Below are 26697 nucleotides of genomic sequence, written 5' to 3'. Positions count from 1 at the left end.
TCCGCTAATGATTGGCAGTAGATTTTTATGGTGCCGAGTTGCCAGCCCGACGCCCAGCCTTCAGCGAAGGCACGCCCATTCACACATGTCTTTCAGAGGCTACTCGACCGTGGGGAGGACATGCAGACTCCACACAGAAGGCACTCCAGCTGGGAATCGAACAGGAGACCCTCTTGCTCTTGTGTGCAACAATGCTACCTCTGTACCAATACAAAATCTTCAACTCTAAGAACAGCCTTCCAAAGCCACCCATGTTATTAAAAAGTAAATTGATTTAAATGTAAAACTACACATTATTTGAGATATTACAGAGTTTGGGGACTGTTAACATATTACAGGTTTGAACTTGTGGTTTGTTGTTGCCATATCTTGTTTATTCTTTGAAGGTGGTACTGTAGGAAAGTGTGGTTTTCCACATGCAAGGTTCCAGTCTGGCTAGGAGACCTTTAACAGAAAACGGAGACAAGGACCCACTTGAACACAAGTAGTAGAAATAAACAAGTCATTAAAATACATTTGTACAGATCTCCAACTTTATTTGTAGTGATTAAACAAGATGAATCTAAATGTTTATAATGTGCATGTGTGCATACTGCAGTGTGAAAACCATAAATGTCTCAACGTTGTTTCACTGTCATCAAATCACAGGAAATGAAAGATCTATTTGATTGCATCTGTAGCCTTCGATTATCTCAGTTGTCATCTTCAGTGGCAGTGAAATGAAACAGGACATAAGTAATATTTATACTATTTATTTTCTCTGAATTTTTCTGATATGGTTCTTAAAAGACACAACACTGTTTAAATGAATGCCACTGATGCCATTAAGAAAAAACAGGAATGCTGCTATAAACTCACACCAGTAACTTAAAGTGAAACCCGTGAAAGAAATGTAATTTTTCAGCAGGAACACAAAGCACAACACTCCAGAGGCAGAGAGTAAAAATGTCAAAACAAGCAGAGTGGATCCCATCGACCACTTCCTTTTGGACTGCGAATCTTCACAGATCTGTGAAATGATCAGTAGCTCCAGACCAAAGATTGCCATCACAACAGCAAATGACAAAAAGGATCTTGACACAATCACTCCCATGTGTAATCCAGGTACATTAGCTATGCTATGATTTCTTGTACATTCCAGATCATTATTCTGTGAAATTGTACAGAAATGCCAGAGGCCAAAAACTTTATTGCCAGCAAAAAGCCAGTGACCATCACATACTGAAATGGAAGAAAGAATGACTGCTGTTAACGTACATAGAATCACCAAGCCCCTGGTACAGACTTCAACACATGTTTTCTTCTGCCTTCTGTTAAGAGGCAAACTTTCTGCCTAAAATATAAAGTATAAAATATATATTAATTTAGAAGTTGTGTTTTTGTCTTTGCATTAGCTAAACAAATGACTAGTGCAGATAAATTTAGAATCATTTTAAACATTTTACTCAATAAAACTTTCACCTTTACAGTTACAGTAAAGTTGCCTTCTACATGTCTAGTTTCTGTACAAGAAATGCAATGCAGGTTGACAAACAATATGGTATTTCTATTTTAAAAGATAAAAGTACTATATGACGATTATGTTGAATATTCGTAGAATCCCATTCCAGAACCTTATTTCTTTATTCCTTACCCACCAATGGGTAAGTATAATTTTGCCAAGGTAGTCTGTCCATTTTTAATGTTACCTGATGTGTTAAGGTCATTTAATGTCCACTGCAGCAGCTTTAGGAGACTGAAGTGAAGAACAACTTGGAGAAGAAGCTGGAAAAAATTCCTGCTAGAAAGAATCTCGCGACATCTACTATCAGAGACTGTTTCTAGGCAATATAAGACCAAAAGTACTGCCTGTTTTAATTAAAACCACAAACTTTATTTTAGTTTGAAATAACTTGTCTTATCTGCATTTGTGCATGATAAAACATCATATGCTATGGCTGGTGGTCTCAGCTGTATTAATTTTTCTACACCCCCAAACATCCAGTGTTTCAAGTTTTGTACTAAAAATAAACACCTATAAATCCATACATACAAAAAAAAAAGAAAAAAAAAGAAACTGTATATTTTAAAATTGAAAGGAAGTAAAAATGAAAATGACATGCAATAATACTTGATTGTATAATATATGCAATGTGTTGAATCATGGAAGAGATGGGAAAACGTCACTGTACAAAACGTGAACAGAATAACGAAGACAAAAAATTTAAGAAAGGCAAAATGGAGATAAAAAATAAAAACAATTAAATGCAGACACCAATACTGAAAAAAGTGGCTTAATCTTCTAAAAGTGTAGAACAAGTGGCAACAGTGATTTAAATAGTTGAATTATTCACACTGGTGTATGCAAGAACATAGAATTCAAAGTTAGTTGCTGTTAATAAAAAACAAACAAAAAAAAAACAAACAAAAAAACATCATTACAACGGAATGCAGAAGCCAAAACAAAGCATAATGAAAGTAGCATAGTGTCAATACCCATAAATAAATAAATTTAAATTAAATCTATTCAATAACATGGCATTCATGTGTTCAGTATGGAGTATTCTCTGTTGCTTATTTCACCTGAAGTCCTATTATTGTTATGTAAGACAGCTTAAGTTGTTATTTGCTTGTGTTTCTATTGTTTGAAATGTACAGAAGCAAACTAATGCTTTTATGTGCCTTTGTAGAAAGTGATCTGATCTTGCTGCGTCACAGACGAGCAGTAAGACAGCCTTTATCCTGCCTGTCAATAATTACTCTTTCGGTAAGGTGCAGTGGCATTAATCTAGAGTGTGGTGGTAAACATAATGATAGTTCTTGCTTGTTCATGTTGCATTACTTTATGCATAACATTTACTAACCTTCTATGTCAATGATTGCATGTTATAATTATTCTTTATTCCAGTCTGAATGAGGGGTGAAATATTCACTGTGGTATTATCTTATAGATATTTAATTTAAGGTAAAAACACTTTTATTTTATTATTTTTTAATCTTTATTGAGCCACACATAAACAGAACACAAAATGTAAGGGGTAATAAGAGAAGAATATAAATTAGGTCTCAGGCAAGCAATACATTACAAAACCAACAACAGACAATATTTCACAATATTATTGTATTATCATCACTATCATCATCAATCCCCTTTTACCCCATTTTCTACATAGGATCAGGGTGTCACATCAACTGTTGCTACATTTCTTAATTCATTGCCACTCTCTTGCCTTCTTCAGCCATGATGCCCAACTGTTGCAAGTCTTCTGTCATGTACATAGGTAGGTACTAGGCTATCGACCCAAGGGCCTACATAAGCCTAGCCAACAAGGTTCCCTGACTTACACCACCCAAGAAAGTTATTTTCCTGTGCCACTGTCAATCCAAGACACAGAAGTGATCCGCGGGGTGTATTTCCTATTTCCCATCCACTCATCAAGATTTTTCTTGAAGAGTGCTAATGAAGAACTTTGCTTGACATAGATGGGTAGCTTGTTCCAGAGTATGGGAAGTCTCTGGGATAGGAATCTATCCCTCCAGCATGTCCTGTTTATTGTGTTGATAAGGTTTAGGTCCCTAGAGTGTGTAGCACGGAGGGATTGGAATTTCTTTAGGTGTAGCATGTCCAACAGCTCTGGGTTTGACATAGCTTTATATGTTAGGCAGCGATCACCTCGGAGTAGGCGATATGCTACAGAGTAAAGCTGGAGTTTTTTGAGGTGGTCAGTGTAGGGCATTTGTTTGAGACCAGTAATCCTCTTTGTGAGGTACTTCTGTGGCCTTTCCAGCTGCTGCAGATGTCTTGTGAGGTACATTCCAAAAGGGGCGTTGTACTCTATAATGGGTCTAATGAGTGTCGAGTAGAGGGGAACAATGACCTCTTTTTTTTCCTGGATGAGAACCCTTTTATGATGAGGTGTGCTGCATAGGAGGACTTCCTGACTACTGTGGCGATGTGACTATCAAAGGAGAGACTACTGTCCACCTGGGTCCCAAGGTCTTATCACACATTCAGTGTTAAGTCAACTGCTGCCTATGTAATCCACCCATCTTTTGGCTGGACATCCTCATTTCCCCTTTCCTTTTCCTGTGTGTCTCAAATCTTTTTCACCAAATTGGCTTCAGCTTTTCTGCACTTGTGACTAAAACACTGTAATCTATTCTCCTTTACCTTCTCTGCAAATGGGTATACTTTGGCTTCTGTTCTGTTGTTGTCGTTTCTTCATCTGTTCCAGAGTGTGCATCATACCACCTCAACTGCTCTGCCTCCACTGCCTAAGTTTCTAGACCATACAGATGCATTGGTTGCACCACTGTTTTGCACATCTTACACTTCAGCTTCTTTTGCATTCTTCTGCTGCACACTACACCTGGCACACTGTGCCATTTGACTGCAGCAGCTCTGATTGTTAGGATTGATCTCCTCATTCAGACCTCCTTTTCCCACAACCATCATTCCCAGATACTTGAAGCTGTTAACCTGCTCCACTAATTACCCTTGTATCTCAATTTTCAGCTTCTTCTGATTTCTTCCATTTTCTGCCATTACAACTGTTGTATCTGTAGTCAGTTTAAAACTGTGTCTTCAGTGCTGCATTTCAGTCTCCTGTCTTTTGCTGAAGATCTTTTTCATAGTCTCCCTGTAGTGCCACATCATTAGCATACAGTAGCTTAGTTGATCTGCCCCCTCTGACCTGTTTGCTAAAGTAGTCCATCACCAGTATGAACAGTAGTGGGTTCAGAGTTAAACCCTGTTACACACCCCTCCCATGGGGAACCCTCTCTCTAAGTTCAAATATAGTTCATACTTGTGTCACTGGGTCCTTGTACATAGCTTGCACTAATTTCACCATGTTTCTGGGACTTCAAACCATCCTTGGACTACCCAAATCAGCTTTCTCAGTACCTTGTCATATACTTTCTTCAAGTTAAGGAAGGCTCCAGCCAGACTCTTTCCTCATCTCTAGTTTCTTCTGTATGATTTGCTTCACCACAAATATCTAGTCTGTTGCTGCATCCTAAGCTGAATCTGAACTGCTCATTTCCTATTTTGCTTTACTATTCTGCATATTTGTTTATCGGTCACCCTCTCCATTACTTTCTTTCTGTGTGACAGAAGCCCTGAGTATTCCCATGAACTCCTATGCTTTCATTCCAATCAACTTCCTGGCCTTCAACCTATTCTCTGTTAACCATAGAACTCCTCTGACCATTGCTTGCAGTTGATTGAGACCACCAGTAGTAATGCTGGGGGACCGATAGTTTCACTGGAAATGATCTCTGATTCTACCTCAGTGCCATTTCCTTACTAGGAGGAAATCTACCTGAGCTGCATATTGGCCACTCTTGTATGTGACCTTATGACTGTTTCTCTTGCTGAACCATGGGTTGGCCAGCATTACTCCATTTGTTAGACAGAAGTCTAAAATGGCATCTGCTTTATTCCTGTAGCTCCAACCATGTGATCTCAGGCAGTCCTCATATCCTATTCTGTCTGTCCTGATTTGTGCATTCCAGTCCCTCATAGTCAGCACCAACTCATGTTTTCCTGCTTTATCTAGCAAGTCCTGAAACTGTTGTATGAATGCACTCTTTTTCTCTCTTTCACAACCCTGCAGTGGACAGAGACTGAGATTACGAATACTGCCCAAGCCTTACACTGTAGTTTGATTGCCATGAGTCGTGTCTGTAACTCTGATGACATTCCTCATTGTCTTCTGAAGCATTTCCTTCACCACAATTCTCGCACCACTTTTATAGTCTGTCCTCCCCCTGAGCCAGGTGGCTTTACTGCACTGCCTTCTATCTTATCTCTTGGCTACAGAGAATATCCAGCCTCTTCCTTATCATCATGTCATCCATTTCCAAGGTCTGTTGTCAGTGAACCTTCATTGATTGTTTTGCAGGAGCACATAGGCCCCTCCCACTGTTGGCATAGGTCCCTGGCATGTGTCTGTAGACTAGGTCTTCAACCCACTTATCACTGGCAAATACCACGCCCATTTTTAATGACATTAGTCAACACACTTAAATAACCTAGATCTAATTTTTGCACTATCGAGTGGCTAGTTGTGCTGTGGTGTGCAGTATGTGATCCATGTTCTATCTAGACGATACTACACACCACAGTCGATGCCCAAAGTGTTTCATCTATCCAACTTTTCTCCTGATACACACCATCCACAGTCTGTGCTGCTGCACAGAGCTCCATTCTTGGTTGAGTCTGAGGTGGAAACCCCTAGCATTTTTTGGGCGAAGGGGGGAAGATGGGAGGAACCCACAGGGATACAAGGAGAATATGCAAACTCCATACAGGCATTAGCCGGTGGTCAGGACTAAACTTTGTACCTTGCACATGGAAAGAACAGACTTTAATCATTATGCCAACTGTGTAACTCTCTATGAATATATGAACCTGTAAAGAGAAACCTCCATGCAATACTACCAGTGCACTGTCTTTGCATATAGCAGATAAGTAAAAACAGTCCACAAAGTCAGCACCTGTGGCAGTCATTGAAACAAAGGTTCTGGAGTAGGAGAAGTTTGGTAAGGCCATAGAGAAAGCTGTTCTGGCAAATAATTTGATGATTTGGGCAGGGACATTGCTATGGCCCATGCAGTCATTAATAAGGTGTGGGTAAACACTTAGCTAAGGATATCACTGGGAGGTGGAACACTTTGAAGCACTCCTGAAACTAGTGGGTATGCCCTCCTTGGAGGGTGCATTTTCATAAGCAAATGTTGAGAATGGGCTCATTTCTATAGATGGAAGATGAAATCAAGTTTTATATACTAGGAACTAAACAATATGAGGGTGACTCTCCTTAATCATACATGTCTATACAATAAAATGTACTTCTTTCAGACTTTTGTGACCCTGAAGTGTGTGGGGATTTGCACCATTACTGAAACATGGTTCAAGGACATATGCAGCTTGCCCATATTCCTAGGTATAGAACCTTGCATTCACTCAAATCATGTGGAGTGGAGGCTGTCCAGCTTAATTTATAAAAGTGTAAAAGAAAGACGACGCATTTTAGGAGATAGGAGTAAGACTGCAGTATCCACACAATTCAGTATTAAATATCAAATAATTAGCAGTTATAAAAACTCTGAGGAACCCAATCAGTATCTCACCAAACTTAAAGAATTCCCTAGACTGTCAACTGACTTTCAGGAGGAACCCAAGTGTGACAGAAGGATGGCCGATTCTCCCTGACAGTTGCTGCAACAATGGGGTCTCAAAGGACTCTGTATTTTGACATCTTCTTCTCAGACACTGGTCAATTCTAGAAATTTCTGGATCACTAAGCTTGCTGATGACTGCAGCCTTGGATAGTTATCCATTCAGTCTCTGATACTTTGATGCTCACATCCATTGGCTCAAAGATTATTACTAGGCATGTGGTTTGAACAAAAACATAACAACTGGCCATGTACCATATCAAGTATTGCCAGCAGGTTTACCTCTCTTTTTGATAGTGCTCATAATACTAATCTGTTGAGTACATTTATGTGAATATATGCAATCATCAACAGTTAACTTAAAAGAGGGTAAAGTGTTACACCATATAACATGCAATGGAAGTTTGTTCCACAGGTAGGAAATTATTTTGGGTAATGAGCATCTATTTCCAAGAAGTCCTATTTATGTTATGATGTAGCCAGTGAATTTTGGAGTGTGTGTTCCAAATATTTCCAGTATTTCTGAAGTGCAGAAGACCTAATAAAATGGGGTCAATGGCAATTCCCATTTTCAAAAAGAAGGGCAGAAGAATTTGTTTTAGTTATAGAAGGATCATGTTCCTCAGCTATGTTATGAAAACCTGTTATAAGGTTCTGGAAAGGTTACTTCATCAAGGAGTTAAACATCTGATTTATAGGTTCATAGGTAGGTACTAAGCTATCTGCCTGAGGGCATTTATAAGCCTAGCCAGAGTGTGTCAGCTTTCACCACCCCATCGATTAATTAACGGAGCCTCTGTCAAGAAAAGCCAATGAAGTGATCCCTGGGGTGTATTTTCTTTTACCCATCCACTCGTCAAGGTTTCTCTTGAAGAGTGTTAGTGAGGGGCTCTGCCTAATGTAGTTAGGAATTTTGTTCCAAAGCATAGAGAGTTTCTGTGACAGGAATCTATCCATCCAGCATGTTCTATTTATTGCTGTGGCGAGGTTTAGCTCACTAGAGTGAGTGGTTCACAGTGACTTGGATTTCTTTAGGTGGAGCATGTCCATCAATTCTGAGTTGGACATGGCTTTGTAAGTCAGGCAGAGATCACCTCCTCTGAGTAAGCGATATGCCACTGAGTACAGCTGGAGTTTTTCCAGTCGGGCTGCATAGGACGTATGTTTGAGACCAGTAATCCTCTTGGTGAGGTACTTTTGTGGTCTTTCCAGCTGTTGGAAGTGTCTTGTGAGGTACATCCCAAATGGGGCATTGTACTTTATGATGGGTCTGATGAGTGATGAGTAGAGGGGCACTATAACCTCTTTATTTCTAGATGCGAACCCTTTAGTGATTAGATGGGCTACATAGAAGGATTTCCTAACTACTTTGGCAATATGATTGTCAAAGGAGAGATTACTATCTACCTGGGTCCCCAGATCTCTTATTATCTCTTCTGTATTAAGGGGGCTGCCACAGCATTACCCTCAGTTTTTGGTTACTTGTGCTATTCATGGTGGTGGGTTTTCTTTTTTTTTTTAGCCTTTCTTAAAAAAGGCACTATGGGGGTGGCAAGAGCCATAGCCAGTATTCGAAAGCCTAAGGGTGACAGGTGCAAGCCATCTCTTGCGAAGCAATGTGGCTTGTCGAGCATGTCATCCCAGGCGGACAGATACTGGATCCCCTTTGAATGACACCAGAAACTTAGCCAGTTGTTGAAATTGATTATTTTGTCTTTATACTGTGGCATCATTCTTGGTGAGGGCAGGATGCTACTCAGGTTCAGAGTCATACCAGCCTGGGCTACATGATCAGAGAGCTCTTCCATGTCTCCTTTCATGTAGTCCAAGGAGGTACGTCTCAGGTCATTCACACCAACATGGACAATGACAGAGTCATATTTGTACTTGTTCTGGAGTGACCTGACTGCTTGTGTTATGTGGCGGATCCTGGCTCCTGACAGGCAGCTAACTGTAACCTTCTCCTTGTCCAGCCTAGTTAGTGGGACATCAGTGTGCCTGACTATAGAGTCGCCTATTACTAGTGTGTTGGATATGTTATTTTGCCTTAAAGGCTGTGATTGTGTGGCACACTGATTATGTGAATTATGTGTTTCATGGTTAGCGATGGGGTGTGGAGGTTGCTTGGATGTCTGCTTTGGAGGTCTCTGTTGCTTTTGCAGATTTTTATTTAGAGCCTCCAATTAAGTTTTCATGTATTCCTGTGTGTTATTAGGTCTATGTGAACTGGTGGTGTGTTGCAAGTATTACCCTTCTACTCTTGACTGTCAGTTCCAGTCTTGGGTTGAGAGAGCTTTGCTTCCAGTTTGGCTGTAAAATTGCATCTCTCACATACATTAGTGTTTGGTGGTAGGAGGAGAGGGTTGTTTGTGTACATGAAGCAGTTGTAACATTGCCTCAAAATGCCCAGATTCACCAGTTGGACTGGAGAGTACACTGGAAACTGCCCTTTGGGCATGCCTGAATAGGTAGAGTAAGCTGTTTTTCTGATTGGCTGGTGGGGACGAATAGAGAGCCTTGTCCTTCTGGACAGTATAGGGGGGTCTAGTGCTAGGGTTAATTAGTGCTTGCTATGAGTTTTAAGCAAGTGCTTGACTGTGAAATGAATGGTTTGAGTGCTAAAGTTGAAGGTTTGTCTAGTTCCAAGGGAAAAATTGAAGAGTAGACTTTGTGGAGCCGAGAATAGTTTAACTCTAGCTAACCAGCACTGTCCGGCGTGCAAAACCACGCAGATGCGGTTTTTATAGCAGGGAAGTGAAAGAGATAGAAATTAGCCCAAAAATGGCCAATAAACTGCTAACTTCTGGGCTGAAACCACTCCTCCAGGGACAGATAGGCTGCTCAAAGCTCCCCTCTCTCACAGATAAACAGAGAAACTTCCTTCTATTCAAGTATATTTCTATATATTATATATTATATATTTATATATATATAAAATATATAAATCAGTGAAGTCATTTTATGAGACATTACTTTAAAAGAAGCAACTGTGGAAACAGGAGTTTGCCAAATCAAGACAATGGACTTTGAAACAGGCATACTAAAGGAAGACAAGACACCTAGTAATATTCTCCTGTACTATTATCTGTCCTGGGTGAATTGCAGCAACAGGGATGTAAGAGGAAGTGGTGTATGTGAGCTGTAGGAACACTAGTGCCTGGCTCTTCTAGCTCTCAATGCCATTCCCTAATCCATTTTTGTCCTCAACTCAGAGAAAAAAATGTAAGTTCTCAAATCTGGTGATCCTCACCTAAGAAGCAAGCCAGATCCCTTCTTCCCAATCTCAATTTGAGTAATAAAAAAAAATCTGTTCACTAATATGGTGCTCCTACAAGCCAGGTCTATCTCTGCACCCTTCAACTCTAGGTTAAGAAGATAAAGGTCCTCTACTTCAGGACTAAATAAAAAAAAAAAAAAAACTTCTACGTATACCAAATACGAAGCACTGAAATGAATGCCAGTGCTGCACTAACGACTGACTGGCATTTGTTAGTTGTGCCCCCTAACATATTGGGCCCAGGTCACCTGCCTCCTTCGCCACATCTTAGCTATGCCTCTGAGGAACAGAACACAGCACAATTGCCTGACACTGCTAACTTTGGGGGGCACACTTGAAACTATGTGTACATAGGGCAAAATGTGTCACAAGGACATGATGACATCTGTACCTAGGATGAGAAGCCATATTGACTGCAACTATATTTTTTCAATAGAGAATTGTGTAACCACTGAATTATTGCCTTCATGAACACTTGAAACTGAGCATGAAAATCTTTCTTAATAACTTTTAAATACATGAAAGATGAAACGGCTACTGGAGGTCTTATTCTAAGCTACACTAATTTACTCCATTACATTTCCTATCCATAAAGCTTCCTATCCAGAAAGCATACCAGAATACATTGGAAAAGGTTGGAATAAAGCTTTTTTTTACATTCCAACTAGGATTTTATATTGAGAAAGGAGGGCCATCACTGTAATAGCTAGCTGCTAAATCTCAACTGGAAAGACATACCCTTTGTCTACTTTGTTTTTTCTGTATGTCTGAGACCAGACTCTTTCAATCCAAACTACAACTGTTTATTTTAATGAAACATTATTTTTCTTATATAAAACATTAAACCCAAACATACTTAACTTCAATTATAGTATACATAGGAGTCTGTAAGATATTTAAACTTGACATAAACTTTACTTTAAATATAAAAATCTTAGTGTATGGTCATTGTTCTATTATATTACCAGGTCTTTCTTGTAAAAAGATCATCTGTAATAATCCAGTGTTGTTGCCAGATCAACACGCTAATAAACAAAATGCGATTCTAATCACAAAACTAATAAATAAAATGTGACTACTATGTTTACCAGATTAATAAATAATGTGGAACTGCTACACTGTCAGTGATACTTTACATTGTGGAATGTGTGTCTGTGCTGTGCTTTTCAAACACCAGAAAATGGGTTCAGACCCGTAATGAGCCAATGCCATCATCTAATGTGACATGACATCTCTAGAACCAAAAGATGTGCTGAAATGCTACCGGTGAGTACATGCCAAAAGAAGAGTAAGATTTTGTATGTGGGCAAGGATCATAGCTACATTAAGTCTTTGTTTGATAAGGGGTTGAAAACCTATATCCTCACAAAAGTGCAATATTTTAAGGGAAAATTTCTCCTTATTTCCAACATTAAATACTTACATAACATATACTTTGGATGTAAAATACTTCTTCAACAACAATTACATATGCTACAACAACTTTGAAATATTGGGAGGAGAAACTATTTTACATCAGAAATATAAAAAAGTATGTACTAATAAAAAAGCAAATATGTAATAATTAAACAGATATCCCATTGTCTAAGTTCAATAATAACTTCTAGGATGGGTGTTATTGGGGAAATAATGCCCCACAAAACAAAGATATTGGCAACCTTCAAACACTGGACCCCACCCAGTTTGGATTCGTGAAGGACCGATCTTGTCTCCTGAACCTGATTGACTTCTTCGAATCAGTCTCCAGAGCCGTGGATGAGGGTAAGGCAGTCCACACAGCCTATCTGGACCTCACCAAGGCCTTTGACACCATCCCCCACTCTGGAATCATAGATAAACTTACTAAGCTGGGCATTAATCCCTACGTCACTCGATGGGTTGCCAACTGGCTTACTGACAGAACCCACACTGTAAAAGTAGCTGACTCCAAATCCAGCTCCAGACAAGTGACAAGTGGAGTACCTCAGGGTGCAGTCCTGGGACCGCTCTTGTTTGGCATTTACTTCTCTGAAGTACAGGCCAACATTAAGGGACTCTGGCTAACAAAGTTCACAGATGACTGCAAACTGGGAGTCATTATTGAATCCCTAAATGATGTGGATACTCTACAAAAGGGCCTTACAGAAACAGATGCTTGGTGCCAGAGCCATGGGCTCAAGCTCAATGCCAAGAAATGTATAGTTATCCCCTTTGGGAAAAAACATGTACCCGTAAATTACCACATAGGTGGCAGAAAACTAAACACTGAAAGTGTGATAAGAAACTTAGGGACACAGGTGGACAGTGGTCTCACCTTCAATAACCACATCGCCACAACAGTCAGGAAATCCTTCTATGTGGCACACCTCATCACTAAGGGCTTTTCATCCAGAAAAAAGGAGGTCATTGTCCCACTCATCCCTCATTAGACCCATTATAGAATACAATGCCCCATTTGGTATGTACCTCTCAAGACATCTGCAACAACTGGAAAGAAATACCTCACTAAAAGAATCACAGACCTAAAGCAGATGCCCTATGCTGATCGCCTTAAAAAACTCCAGCTATATTCTGTCGCATATCATCTACTCACAGGCGATCTCTGCTTAACATACAAGGCCATGGCAAACCCAGAGCTGTTGGACATGCTACACTTAAAGAAATCCCAATCCCTCAGAGCCACATGCTCCAGAGATCTAAACCTTGTCATCACGATAAACAAAATATGCTGGAGGGATAGGTTCCTGACCCAGATACTCTCCCAGACTCTGGAATAGACTGCCCATATATGTCAAGCAGAGTGCCTCCTTGGCCCTCTTCTAAAGGAACCTTGACGATTGGACGGGAGAAAGGAAATTCACCACAGGAATCACGGCAATCGCTCTTCTAGATTGGGGTCCAGGGAAGTAAACAGTGTGGGAAGAAATAGCCAGAGAATTGTTATGGCTAGGCTTGTATAGGCCCTAGGGCCGATAGCCTAGTACCAACCTATGAACCCTTTCAGGGGTGTAGAGCTATCAGCCTTCTACTTTGGTCCTCACAACACCCCTGGGTTGATGCTACTACCCTAATAATACCCTCCCTGAAGGGCATTATTGCACTTAGACAAAGGCAATAAACGATAAGTTGTTTCATATTTTTTATTAGTGTAAACAATTTCTATATTTTTGATGTAAAATAGTTCCTGAACCTAGTGTTTCAGAATTGCTGTACCATATGTAATTATTGCTGGACTATGTATTTTACATTAAAAATATAAGTTGTATAAGTATTTAATGTCAACACACACACACACACACACACACACACACACAAACAGGTAGAGACAGCATGATTGCTTGCACAATGCAAAATCCCCCTTAACTACCCATTTCCTCCTTTATAATTAGTTAGGTGGGGATAAAGAGGCACACTAGATGCTCTTAAAATTACATTTAATAGGAAATATCATTTACAGATTTGGTTCATCATGAATTTTCTTACATCATGATTCCTGTGGCAGTTACATAATCTACATTTTATATATATATATATATATATATATATATATATATATATATATATATATATATATATATATATATCAGTTGTCACACAATCGGTATGCTGATCCTGTTTAAAATATATATATATAAACATATATATATATATATATATATATATATATATATATATATATATATATATCATTTGTTAGCTAGTTAAGTAGGCAAGTCTCATAACTCTTTTCTGACATGACCCAGAATTTATGTGGGGGAAGGTATTGCAAAAATATTAAAATTTTAACCACGCCTTACATGAACTGCAGTATACAAAAAAGAGGAAGGGCTACTCTAGAGCCATTAGCTTCTGATATGTCCATGATGCCTGCTATCTTCTGTTACTTCAGAACTTAAACATAGGGCATTGAGTATACAGGGCATGTAGGCACACATTTATTTATTCTGTTTATTCTTTTTACTATTTATTGACCAGGTTAGTCTCTAGGGCGGCCACGGTGGTGCAGTGGTTAGCATTGCTGCCTCACAGCAAGAGGTTCTCCGGTTTGATCCTCAGCTGGGGTGCCTTCTGTGCGGAGTCTGCATGTCCTCCCTGTGGTCGCGTGGGTTTCCTCCGGGTGCTCCGGTTTCCTCCCACATCCCAAAGACATGCTGCAGGTGGATTGGACACTCTAAATTGGCCCTAGGTGTGTGTGTGAGTGTGCCTTCTGTGGAAGGTTGGGGCTGGCAACTCGACACCGTAAAACTCCACTGCCATTCAATGTGCGGACAAGGTGATCCGCTGTGGCGACCCCTAACCGGGAAAAAGCCGAAAGAAGAAGAAGAAGAAGATTGACCAGGTTAGTCTCACTAGGCCAGTAGACTCTTTTCAGGGAAAAGTCAAATTGATATTTATTTATTTTACATTTGTTAACCGGGAACTTCCGACTGGACCAGGTCCATTTTCAGCGGAGGCCTGGGGAGAAAAGCTCCAACATCAAGTTATACAAATACAGTACATCCAGCATAATACACAAAACAGGTTACATGATGTATGCTGAGCATAGTAATATAACAAGAATTAATAAAAACACTCCAGGTACCCACGGTGGTGGTGCTGTGGTAGCGTTGTCGCCTCACAGTTAGACGTTGCCCGTTCGATTCTCAGAGCGTCTTCTGTGTGGCGGCATGCATGAATGGGCGTTCCTTCGTTGAAGGTTGTGCGTTAGGCCCGGCAAGCCAGTACGTAAAAATCTACTGTCAATCATTTAGCGGACCAGAGTTCCGCTGTGGCGACCCCTAAACTGGGAAAAGCCGAAAGAAAGAATAAAAACACTCCAGGTAAAAGAAGATATAGAATATGGGCAAAAAGACAATGTCAGTCATACATTGGTAAGAAAAGAAAATATATCAAGTAAGATTCTACAGTTAAAAGTACCCTTTCAGATGACCAAGCCTACAGGGGATCAGAGCTCCAGCATGTGATCAGAGAGGAATTTGGGGAGTTAATAGTAGTATGGGTAGGGTTATGTGATACAAGGGCATAACCAGGTACTAAGAAGGTGCGATTTGAGGGAGGTTTTGAATATGGATGTGGAGGGGGCAGTGGACACAGCTAGGGGAAGAGAGTTCCAATTTCTGGGAACAGTGTGGGAGTAGAGCGCTTTCCCTGCATTATTGTTAGCCTTGGTGATGGAGAGGAGAGATTTTTCACTGGATCTTAGGTACCGGTTTGCAGTATAGATAGTAAGTAGGTTGGATAATGAGGGTTTTTTTCAGGATATTTGAGAATATTGTAGGCTGTGCCCAGCTGGTGATAGTTAAGTAGCTGTGGTAGCTCAAGCCATTTTAGTTCTTTTAGTGCAGTGCAGTGATGGGTTCTATAGTTTGGGTTAGTAGCAAACTTGGCTATTTTATTGTAGCATGATTCTAGTTTGTCTAGGTCACATTGTCTGATATTCATACTGATTATTTAAGATTTGGCCAAGACCTCGGGAATTCTACTACTCCTTTTGATAGGTGTTGTGGGATCACACCTTTTACATCCACCCAGAGGAATTTTAGCCAGGGCATCAGGGAACTTCCTGTTTTGATAGGTGTCATGGAATCTTTTACTTACCACTAATTCAGGGAGATGGGACCTCATAATGTCTCATCCAAAGGATGACACACACAGGATTGCAGCACTCTCTAATGTTGCACACCTGTGTCAGTAATGGAAAAAAAAAATATCCAATCACCTGGGGTGGGAAAAGAACTCATAACCTTCAGATCTTCCAGCACCAAAAGCAAATGTATCACCTATTCAGCCCCTGACACAGACATATTGTTGTGTGCTCCTCCCCACTGTCTGGGAATTATCAAGAACATAAGAGAATCCCTATACATATGCTGTACTACGTACAGGATTCTTCTCCTCAACCATTCCTAAGCAGGAAATAAATAGTGGAATAAATACAGGATGCTGAAGAAAGGAACAGCTACTTTAGAGCTAAAAGTCCATCAACATTAACCAGGTATCCTGAAAGGTATGCAGGTGCCAGGGAATCTAGCCTGCTTTTCTTGTTTTATAGACTGAAATTATTCAAATGTAGAAAACTCTGAAGATTATTTGCACTTAGATGGCATATCTGACAGAATCATTAGTAGCCAGACATCCACGGATATACCAAAAAATGTCACCTTCCCCCAACCTGCAAGATTGCTATTTTAAGTACACTCAGCTAGAAATCAGAAACTAGCAAAAAAATGCCAGTCAAGGTTTGATCAATTCTTACTGTTTTGGTATGCTGTTTTGCTAATCTATGAGGCAAACCAACAAAAGATGATCTGTAACTACTTTAGATTTTTGGTTTATACTTGTATTTTACTCCTAATGTGTGCAACTGTTCTATGCTGCTTAAAAGTAAAGTTCTTGGGGCAGGTTAGCAAACATTTGTGTTATATTCTTTGACTGTAAACGGATTATCTTTAGCTGAAGTGTGGAAAAAGCTGAGGAATAGCATTTTATTTAAGGTAAACAGCTTGGGACAATGTTTAATCTGTGACATGCTAGCTAAAGCTGCTCTGTGACTATTTTGGATTGTTCCCACTCTATCCACCTTGAACCTGTTGTATTTTTAAACCCATCAACTCTTGATTTGCCCACCATTGTGTAAATTTGACTGTAGAAGCTCCCTACAATATTATTCCATCTGCAAAATTAATCAGTAGTGCAAGATTATACCGGGAAGGCTCTCTCAGTAAGCTAATAAAAAGTACAGCTTTGTACCTACCATAAATGTAGATGTCCGATAGACATGCAACTGCAGTCATAACATGTGGGTTGTCCTGCCTCAGGCAGCCCTCGGTCAGCCGGATTCCAAAGTCTGGGTCCGACGTCGGCTGATGTCGCATTTCTCTCCGACGTCAGAGCGGCTGGAGTACATAAGCATCAGTCGACGCCATTTTCTTCAGTGTTTCTTGCCCCAGATGCCAGGTGCTCTCCAAGGAAGGCTGTAATCAAATTGGAAGACAAAAACAGGATTCCAAACAAATAAATGAGCAATAAAACAAATACACCATAACAGATATCCCCAGCTAAGAGTAACAGGGATAGGAGTGGACCCTAGGCATAGAGGGGTATGGAGGGAGGGAAAATCCGACTTCAGTTGCATGTCTATCGGACATCTACATTTATGGTAGGTACAAAACTGTACTATGTCCTTCAAGAATGCAACTGCAGTCATAACATGTGGGTAAAATACCATAGCTTAGCTGGGGGAGGAGGTATGCACTAGGAAAGAGATGGTGTGGCAATCAACCCCTGCAGGACTGCCGAAGCAAAGCCTGCTCTGGATCTGGAATATAGAGGGAGATTGTAGTGTTTGGAGAATGTATGCACGGAGCTCCATGTAGCAGCTTCTAGAATGTCCTTGGTAGGCACCCCTCTTAAAAATGCTGTAGAGGTGGCTGTAGCTCTGGTGGAATGTGGTCTGACATTGGCTGGAACAGTCTTTCCATGAAAGGAATAACAGAATCTGATGCAATGTCCAATCCATTTAGAAATAGTCTGTTTTGAAATTGCTTTTCCTTGGACTGCAGGGGCGTAAGCTACAAAAAGTTGTTCAGACTTCCTACTGGCCTTGGTTCTGTCCAGGTAGTATCGAAGTTGTCTGTGAATGTCCAAGGTATGCAAAAGTCTTTCCCCCTTATTCCCAGGATTGAGGAAGAAAGCAGGCAGATGAATGGCTTGATTTAGAGAAACCCTAGATACCACCTTTGGCATAAAAGTAGGGTTGGTCCTTAATGAAACTCTGTCTCTGTGGAAAATAATAAAGGGTGGTATTGCCATTAGGGCCTGTAGCTCCAAAACCCTTCTTGCTGAGGTAATTGCCAACAGGAAACCTGTCTTCCATGAGAGAAATTGCAAGTCAACTGAAGCTGCTGGCTCAAAAGGAGGTAGAGTCAGTTTTTCTAAGACAAAATTGAGGTCCCAGGCTGGCACTGGGGCCTTTCTTGGTGGCTTAATGTTCTTGATTCTCCTGAGGAATTGTCTTAGTAAGGGGTGAGAGAAAACAGGAGGATCAGTGTTGTATCTAGCTGAAATAGCAGATGCATGTATCTTTATGGAAGAATATGAGAGGCCGTTCTTTAACATATCTGCCAAATATTCCAAAATAAGTGGGATGTTCAGTAATGATGCATCATGTCCCTTGCTGGTATTCCAATTGCTGAATCTTTTCCACTTTGCTAAGTAAACCTTTCTGGTGGATGGTCTTCGAGCCTCTGTTAGTATCCGCTGAACTTCCTTGGAGAGAGATAAGCTGAAGTTATTTAGGGGATCTCCCAGGCTGTTAGCTGCAGTGTCTGAAGGTTTGGATGCAGTGTTTCGAAATTGTGTTGAGTCAAAAGTAGAGGCCACTGAGGGAGGGCCCACCTCCTGGTGTGACATATGCTCCATAGTAGTGGGTACCAGTGTTGTCTTGGCCAATCCGGAGCTATTATGATTCCCTTGGGCTTCTCTGCTTTGATCTTTAGTAATACTGAGGTCATCAGTGGCAGAGGTGGGAATGCATAGATTGCTAGGGAGCTCCAGTTGAATGAGAGTGCATCTGTTTTCCAAGCTTTTGGATGGTATGTCCTTGTGCAAAATTTTGGTAGAAGATGGTTGAGGTGAGAGGCAAATAGGTCCACTTCTGGCTTGCCCCATGTTGAAGTGAGTTGTCTGAAGGCCTTCGGATGTAACCTCCACTCGTGTGGATCTGTGAAATTCCTGCTTAGGCTGTCCGCCAACACATTGTCTTTTCCTGGAACAAACTGGGATTGTAACTGGATGTTTAGGCTCAGTGATTTCTCCCAAAGCTGCATTGTCAGTCTGCAAAGGGGGTAAGAGTGAGTGCCCCCCTGCTTGTTTATGTACCACATCACAGTGGTGTTGTCTGTCCGTATCATTAAATGGCCTTGCTGGAGTTGGTGTTGAAAAGCCTCGATGGCATGCATTACTGCCAGCATTTCCTTTTGGTTTATATGCAGATGTGTTTCCTTTGGAGACCATTGTCCTTGTATGCACCTGCCTTCCATGTGCGCCCCCCCATCCAAGGTCTGAGGCATCTGTAGTCATGGTCTGTGTTATCTGTGGTTTTTTGAATGACATACCTGTGTTTTCCTTGCTCACCGAGGCCCACCATAGGAATTCCTTTTGTAGGCATGGAATGAGTGGTATGATTGTCTCCAAGTTGTTGCTGTGTTGAGACCAAATGCTTTTAGGTACCATTGAAGCTTTCTCATGTGTAGTTTTGCTAATGGAACCAGTAGAATGCAGGATGCCATGTAACCCAGGGCCTGTAGGAATCTCCTTGCAGTCATCTGGGTGAGTTTTGCTAAACCTTTGAAGTAATGAGTTAACTTCTCTTGCTTTTCTTCTGTCAGGTAAGCCATCTGAGAGGCTGTGTCTAGTTTGGCTCCTAAGAAGATTATTTGCTGGGATGGCTGCAGTCTTGACTTTTGGAAGTTGACTGTGTATCCCAGAGCTTGAAGTAATCGTATGACATAATCCAGGTTTTTGTCAACATCAATTTGTCGTCCGCTTGTATGAGGCAGTCGTCCAGGTACGGGTAAATTTGTATACCCTGGAGCCTGCAATGAGCAATTACTGAAGCCAGGCATTTTGTAAATACTCTGGGCGCAGTAGATAAGCCAAATGGCAATGCTGAGAATTGATAATGATCTGGCCCTGCAAGAAATCTGAGGTATCTTCTGCAGCTGTGTCTGATAGGGACATGCAGGTATGCCTCCTTGAGGTCCAGAGTAATCAGCCACGACTCCTTGCCCAGCATGGGAAGGAGCTGCTGTAGAGTCAGCATTTTGAACTTTGGTACTATGAGAAAGGTGTTTAATGTGGACAAGTCCAGTATTGGTCTCCATTGAGATTCTTTTCTTGGAACAAGGAACAGTCTTGAGTAAAACCCTGTTCTTGTTCTTGTTGTGGAACTCTTTCTATTGCTTTCATTCGAGTCAGCAGAGTGATTTGCTTGATAGCCTCTGCCCTTTGATTTTGTGGTAGGTTTGGCATGCCTTGTTTTCTTGGTAAGGTATGAAAATGAAACCTGTACCCTCGGTCTATAATGTCCAAAATCCATTTGTCCTTTGTCAGTCTGTGCCAGTTTTCTGCAAACAGAGATAATTTCCGCCCAAGGGAGCTTTTAGTTGTCTCCTGGTAGGCGGTAGGAGAGGAAAGTCATTGAGTTTGTGGTTGTTGGGCAGGTGAAACCCCTGCGCCACTTCTTTGGTTTCCTGGCTGCCATTGTCGTCCCCTGTAAGGGCCTCTGTATTGGCCTCTTCCTCGCCACGTCTGTTCTTACCCCTTTGAAACTTTTCTGGATTAGGAAAGGACCAGTTTTTTGAAGGCCAATTCCTACTGAATCTGGGGGGTTGAACCTGGAGGAAATCTTTCACAGTCTGAACTGATTTTGCTTTTTCTTCAATGGTCTTTAACACATCCTTAGCATTTGCACCAAAAGCTTGTTCTTTTCCAAAGGTGCATCCAGAAGTTTTGCTTTTACATGATCTGGTAGAGGTTGATCTTTTAACCAAGCATGTCTATGAATCACTGCCCCTGTCATAGCTGCCCTACATGAAGCTTCCAGTGCATCATATCCACACTGCAGGAAGTGATTGCTTACTTGCTGAGTGTTATGTACAGCTTCCTGCAAAGTCTTCCTGTCTAAAGGATCAGGAGAAGCTAATGTTTTTTGTAAATCTTCTAAGAGATAATCCTGATATTGTAACATATGTAAAAGGCAATTTAAAGCTCTCATAGATAAGGTAGTGGATGTGTAAACCTTTTGCCCCATCTCTCTAATGACCTTGCTTCCCTGTTGGAGGGCAAAGGATTTTTTGAGGTGGAGGCTGAAACTCCTTTAGGCCCCTGTGAAATAGTTTCTAAATCAGCAGTATGGGCCCTGAATAAATGGGAATGAGTTTCTGGGACCCTGTAATACCTGTCTGGCTTGGCTGGAGCAGGAGGAAGAGAATCAGGGGTAGCACTAGAGTCAGAATACAAATCATCCAGAACATCAAGTACAGGAGGAATAGCTAAGGGCCTGTGCTGAGGCTTCTTAAGGAAAGTCCTAAGGCGTTTCCTAGAATCAGAATATTCCTGACCCTGCCACTTGAAATGTTCCCTCATGGTGTGCAGAACTTCCCCAAAAGAAATATCCTCAGGAGGGAGGCCGAAGGGATGGAATCTTCTGCATCCGAGTCCTCATAGGTCTGGAAGAGCTCTTCCTGGCTATCAGAGTGGACAGAGCCCTCAGAGTCTTCATCTGAAGGAGTAGGGTCAGAAGGGTCAACCCGGGGCCTTTTATCAGGAGGAGGCTGTGATGCTCTCTCAGGATGGGCCTGTGAACCTCTAATCATGGAAATTAAATCAGCAGCCATGGACATAATTTGTGTCTCCGGAGTCGGCTGAGGTAAGGATTTAGAAGTAATATGCTTTGTTTTGCTGGCTGCCTTAGCCCTAGTGTAGGCCTTAATAGACATGGCCATAGGAGGCCTGGCAGCTCCACGTGCAGGAGTGACCTTGTCTACAGCAATGGTCTCGGGCATTTCCTCGGTTTTGGTATCCGGAGGAAAGTCTATAACTGGCATCGGAGTAATGTCTGGAATCGGAGTAGTCGGTAATGCGGTGTCTTCAGTTCGGAGTGGTGGAGAGACCGTCTCAGAGGGAACCGGAGCACTCGTGCTAGGTTTTGGCGTGGAGTCGATGGTAGACGCGGGCCGAGGATGTCGGTCCCGGTCTTTTCGCTTTTTGGGTGTTTGCGATGTCGGAAGATCCGACGGCATGGTGTAGGCAAATTTATCGCCGAAAAAATCTTCAGTGGACTCCGCCCGGCGCCTGAGAGTGCGCTTGTTGAAGCGAGCACAGGCTACACAGGCCGAAACGTCATGGTCTGGGCCCAGGCAAGGGAGGCAGTAAGAGTGGAAATCCTTATGAGGTATTTGTTTACCACAAAAAAGACAATTGTTAACTTTTTCAGTAATTTCTGACATCGGCTGAGGCAAGAAAAGGTCCCCAACGGGGTACTTAGCTTTTTTGATGACTTCGGTATCATAGAATACAGGAGCTGACCGACCGGCACTTGCGAACTGCTTCTGCTTTGGGCACCGCGCGGCAAGAAAGACTGAAGAAAATGACGTCGGCTGATGCTTATGTACTCCAGCCGCTCTGACGTCGGAGAGAAATGCGACATCAGCCGACGTCGGACCCAGACTTTGGAATCCGGCCGACCGAGGGCTGCCTGAGGCAGGACAACCCACATGTTATGACTGCAGTTGCATTCTTGAAGGACATCTTCAGTTACCCTTCGTTTCATATCTTAGTACCCCCTAGTGGCATCAAGTATTAACCTCCTTTTCCAGTTTTGTTTTAAAACCTAGAATGCCTGGAATAAAGCCTTAGATCATTGGAGAGCCTTCAAATATCTTCTCAGGAACCAGTCTTGCATTAGTTCTGCTGCTGGTGAGAGAATGAAGACAGGAACATTGAGTGTTGCATGTTGAACTTCCCAAAGTGATCTGGTTGCCACGTCAGTGGGAATCTCAGAAGTTTAAATTTCAGACTGTTGCACAGCTCTGTGCTCAATTATGCTGAACTGCTGAACAAGCTGCCAAATTCACCTACCAACAGCAGATTATAACAAAGTCATTGACACCTGCAAGTGCAACTGTGTGATAAGACTACTCATCAATGGAGAGCCAGTAACCTAATTATGTGTAATCAACATGGGATTAGAGCTAGCACTTTATGAGAAATGGAGATGTGTGCAGCTGCAATTAGACTAGCACTAGTGGTAACCAGGTAATGATAGCAGAATCACTATTAAATATAAGTCTCATGTTGGAAATGTATCAGGTTACATGCCGAGTAGCTTATCTGACCTCTCCCTGATACCTGCTGACATGGGTTCACAGTCTGCTTTGTCCACTTCTTTTGCCATTATGGACACAGAGGCATTGTAGCAATTGCTTCATGCATACTGGCTATACTTTACTTTTATCCTGAAGTTATACAGCTTGTGATAAATACAAATACTTAATTTATATGCTAGCCTCTCACATACCGCATATGTAAATAAGTGCATTATCACCATATCACAGCCACTATATCACTTTATGTTGAGGTTATAAAGAAATCACTACTTAAGCTACCTAGATATTTATTAAACTAACCTCAGCTACATAGTACCATACCCATAAATTAACCCTCAAATGTACCTTTTCTGGCTTTAGGCCCCACACATGTGGTCTCCAGATGGGTTCTAGTACAAGTAGTCGCATGCTAGTGGCTCACCACCCACTTGCTCACTGACTCTTGCTCTAAAAAGGCAAATCTCCAAACTTCCACTAGCTCTATCCTAGTTAATCACCAGCCCTCCCACCATCCAACCTTAGTGAACTGCATAGCCCTACCAGAGCTCTAACTCTAACCCTAAAACTCCCATCTGCTCACTAACCTTAACCATAGCACTCCCTTCCTGCTCTCTAACCCTAAAGTCCCTGATAGCTCCCTAAACCTAAAACTCCACATCCCCCCCCCTCCCTAAATCTAAAGTCCCCTATCAATGCCTAATCATAAAACTCCACTCCCTAACCCTAGGATGTCTGTTTAAACACTCCGTAAACATAAAACTCCCCTCCTATTCCCTAGACTTAAAGTCACAGATTGCTCCCCAACCCTAAACTCCCCTCCTGCTCTCCATCCCTAAAATTCCCCTGTCCCTAAACCTAAAGTCCCCAGCTGCTCCCTAACCCTAAAATTCCCAAAAACAAAATCCCACTCCTGATCACTGCCTGAAACTGAAATCTATGATCTCACCCCCTCCTACTGCCTCTCGCAGCTGTTGCACTTACCATACAACAACTCGGCTACTATTTTTGAGTGAGGTGTGGCAGTTCCGCTCTCTCCACATGGTTGCTACACCCACACCTTGCTTGAACATAAAGTTGAATTTGAGTATTGCTGGCACCCTGAGCGAATTACAACATATCCAAGTCCCTGGGTATGAGACAGTCATTAAGTACCTTGGACTCAGGCACTTGTAGTAGACCCTCAAGACGATGTAGTCACATATGACAATGTATTAATAATAGGAAAATCCATAGTCAAACACACTGATATTCTACTCACCAGGTTAAGCAAAGAGAGTCATAGTCAGCTCCCTCTGTTGTGCCAGTATTCATGATGTGACCACCACTCTTAGTCCCTTCCACTCCAAATATGAATATGACCTCATAGTTGTCCACACTGGGGCAAACAACCTTAAATGCTCCATCCTGGGAGAGATGCAGAAAGACATGGTTGCATGCTTCTGAGGCAGGAAAGCATGCTTCTGAGACAGGTAAGGCACTTGTCTTGAGCAGTATTTTGCCTTCTCTGAGAATATTGCTACAATTTCAAAGCAAAATTACTGACAATTGTCTAACTAGTGTCATTCATGGGGGAATCCAATGTTCATCAGCATGACAGACAATGATTAACAGAACAGCTTGTTTCACCACAGATAGCCTATGCCTCTCTTCTCAAGAGAGCTGCACATTTGCTAAGCCTTTTTCTGTCTCCATAGTGCCCTTTTTAGGTATGGTTCATCTTCTGGACATTCCAACCTTGTAAATTCTAGTCTGGGTTATATTACAGTGGTACTGCTCAGCTTTAAGAGTCTGAATAGAAGTTATCCATTGAGCCTTCCTGACTCAAGCATATACCCACACGTGTTACTGAAATTTGGTTTAGTGTACTGATGGCATTCCCTCCTTGCCAGGGTACTGTGCCTATCACTTGTTTAGACCATCTGGAAGTGGTAGGAAGAGCTCATATTATACACTCCTCCATTACCTCATACCAAACCTTCAAGATATTGACTTGGAGCTTCTGCCCTTCTTCATCACAGTAAATAAATCCAATAACCACATTACTGCCAGTTACAGGTCAGTTATGGATCCCCCTCAATGTCTCTTGATGACCATTGATAACTACTTCAATAAGTTGAATTCTATAGCTATTAATATGGTAACCCGGGACAACTTTACCTGACCTTTTGTTAAATGGAAATCTTATACAGCAAATAATAAATATGCCCATTGGCTCCTCAGTTTTATCTGTATTAACACCCTAGATCAAACAGTCCAAGTTCCCAACAGAGATGACAACATACTTGGCCTCATTTTTTCAAATGTTGCCTCTGCCTGCACCAATACTGCCATTCCTTCCTTAATCATATCTGAATAGCAAACTATTACCTTCTCCCTTAAAACTAGTACCATTCAGCCCAATAACTCTACCATATTGGAAGATTCACCCATAGCCAACCTAATATCCCTGGGAGCCTGATGAAATTCAAAACACGCCATCCTCTGCCAACTAAGACTGTTACAAATACCTCTGATGTACACAGAACTCCAGCTCCATTCAACATAAGTATGACGGGAAATTCAAAATCAAACCCCTATTGTGGATCCTGAATAAACAAACTTTATAATAATAAGAAAATAATAACTTCGTATAAAACATTCCCAACTCCCACCATAAGAAGGTACTTATGCAGCCAAGCAAAAACATCCAAGTACTCCATTAGGAAGACATGTCAGAATGTGAAATGAAGGCAGCCACCTACTTCAAGGATAAAACAAAAAGACTTTATGGTTTTATAGTCCAGGGAGGAATGTTTCAAGCCATTTTCTCTCATGTGTACTATGTGTCATATGTGTACTTGTGATGCAAGGACATGAGTGCATGTGTGATGTGGCGAATCCTGGCATCGGATAAGCAACTGACCATGGCCCTGTCCTTACTCACCCTGGAGAGTGGTGCATCCATGTGTCTCACTATATAGTCACCTATGACTAAGCCATTGGATTATGTCAAGGTTTTCCTTGTGGGCTTATGAGTTGAGAAACAAACCATTGGAGGCTGGAGTGTAAGAGACCTAAATAATGTAGTTTTTGGAGCAGTCTGTCATGTGAGACACTGTCAAAAGCCTATGACAGATTCAAGAATAGTGAGGAAACCATTTTTTCATTGATTATATAAAAGTTGATGGTATTAACAAAGTCCAACATGGTAATTGCTGTACTGTAATTTTGTCTAAATCCAAGTTGGATAGGAGAGATGATGTTATTAGCGAGGTGTTGGAGTAGTTGCATGTGAACATACTTTTCTACTATTTTTAAGAGGGGAGGAAGGATAGCAATTGGCCTCTAATTTGATGACTCTGCATATTTTACTCCTTTATGTAGAGGCAGGATGTATTTATTTTCAAA

At 41.5% G+C, this 26697-nt stretch overlaps 1 protein-coding gene across 2 annotated transcripts in view; it reads right to left on the bottom strand.

The window, feature by feature from the left end:
• Window positions 1-511: 511 nt before the first annotated feature.
• The window catches only part of TMEM37 (transmembrane protein 37), a 50572-nt gene continuing 24386 nt past the window's right edge, over window positions 512-26697 (bottom strand). For both annotated transcript variants that reach the window (XM_044073758.1, XM_044073757.1), the window contains one exon: window positions 512-1333. In XM_044073758.1, coding sequence (XP_043929693.1) covers window positions 752-1333 — 582 coding nt within the window. In that variant the 3' untranslated portion in view covers window positions 512-751. The remainder of the gene's footprint in view (window positions 1334-26697) is intronic.

Source organism: Protopterus annectens, chromosome 6.part0 (genome assembly GCF_019279795.1).
Source record: "Protopterus annectens isolate FY-2018-M chromosome 6.part0, PAN1.0, whole genome shotgun sequence".
NCBI classification, from domain to species: Eukaryota; Metazoa; Chordata; order Ceratodontiformes; family Protopteridae; genus Protopterus; species Protopterus annectens.
Note: the sequence above shows the minus strand (reverse complement) of the source record. Positions and strands in the feature narration are given on the sequence as shown.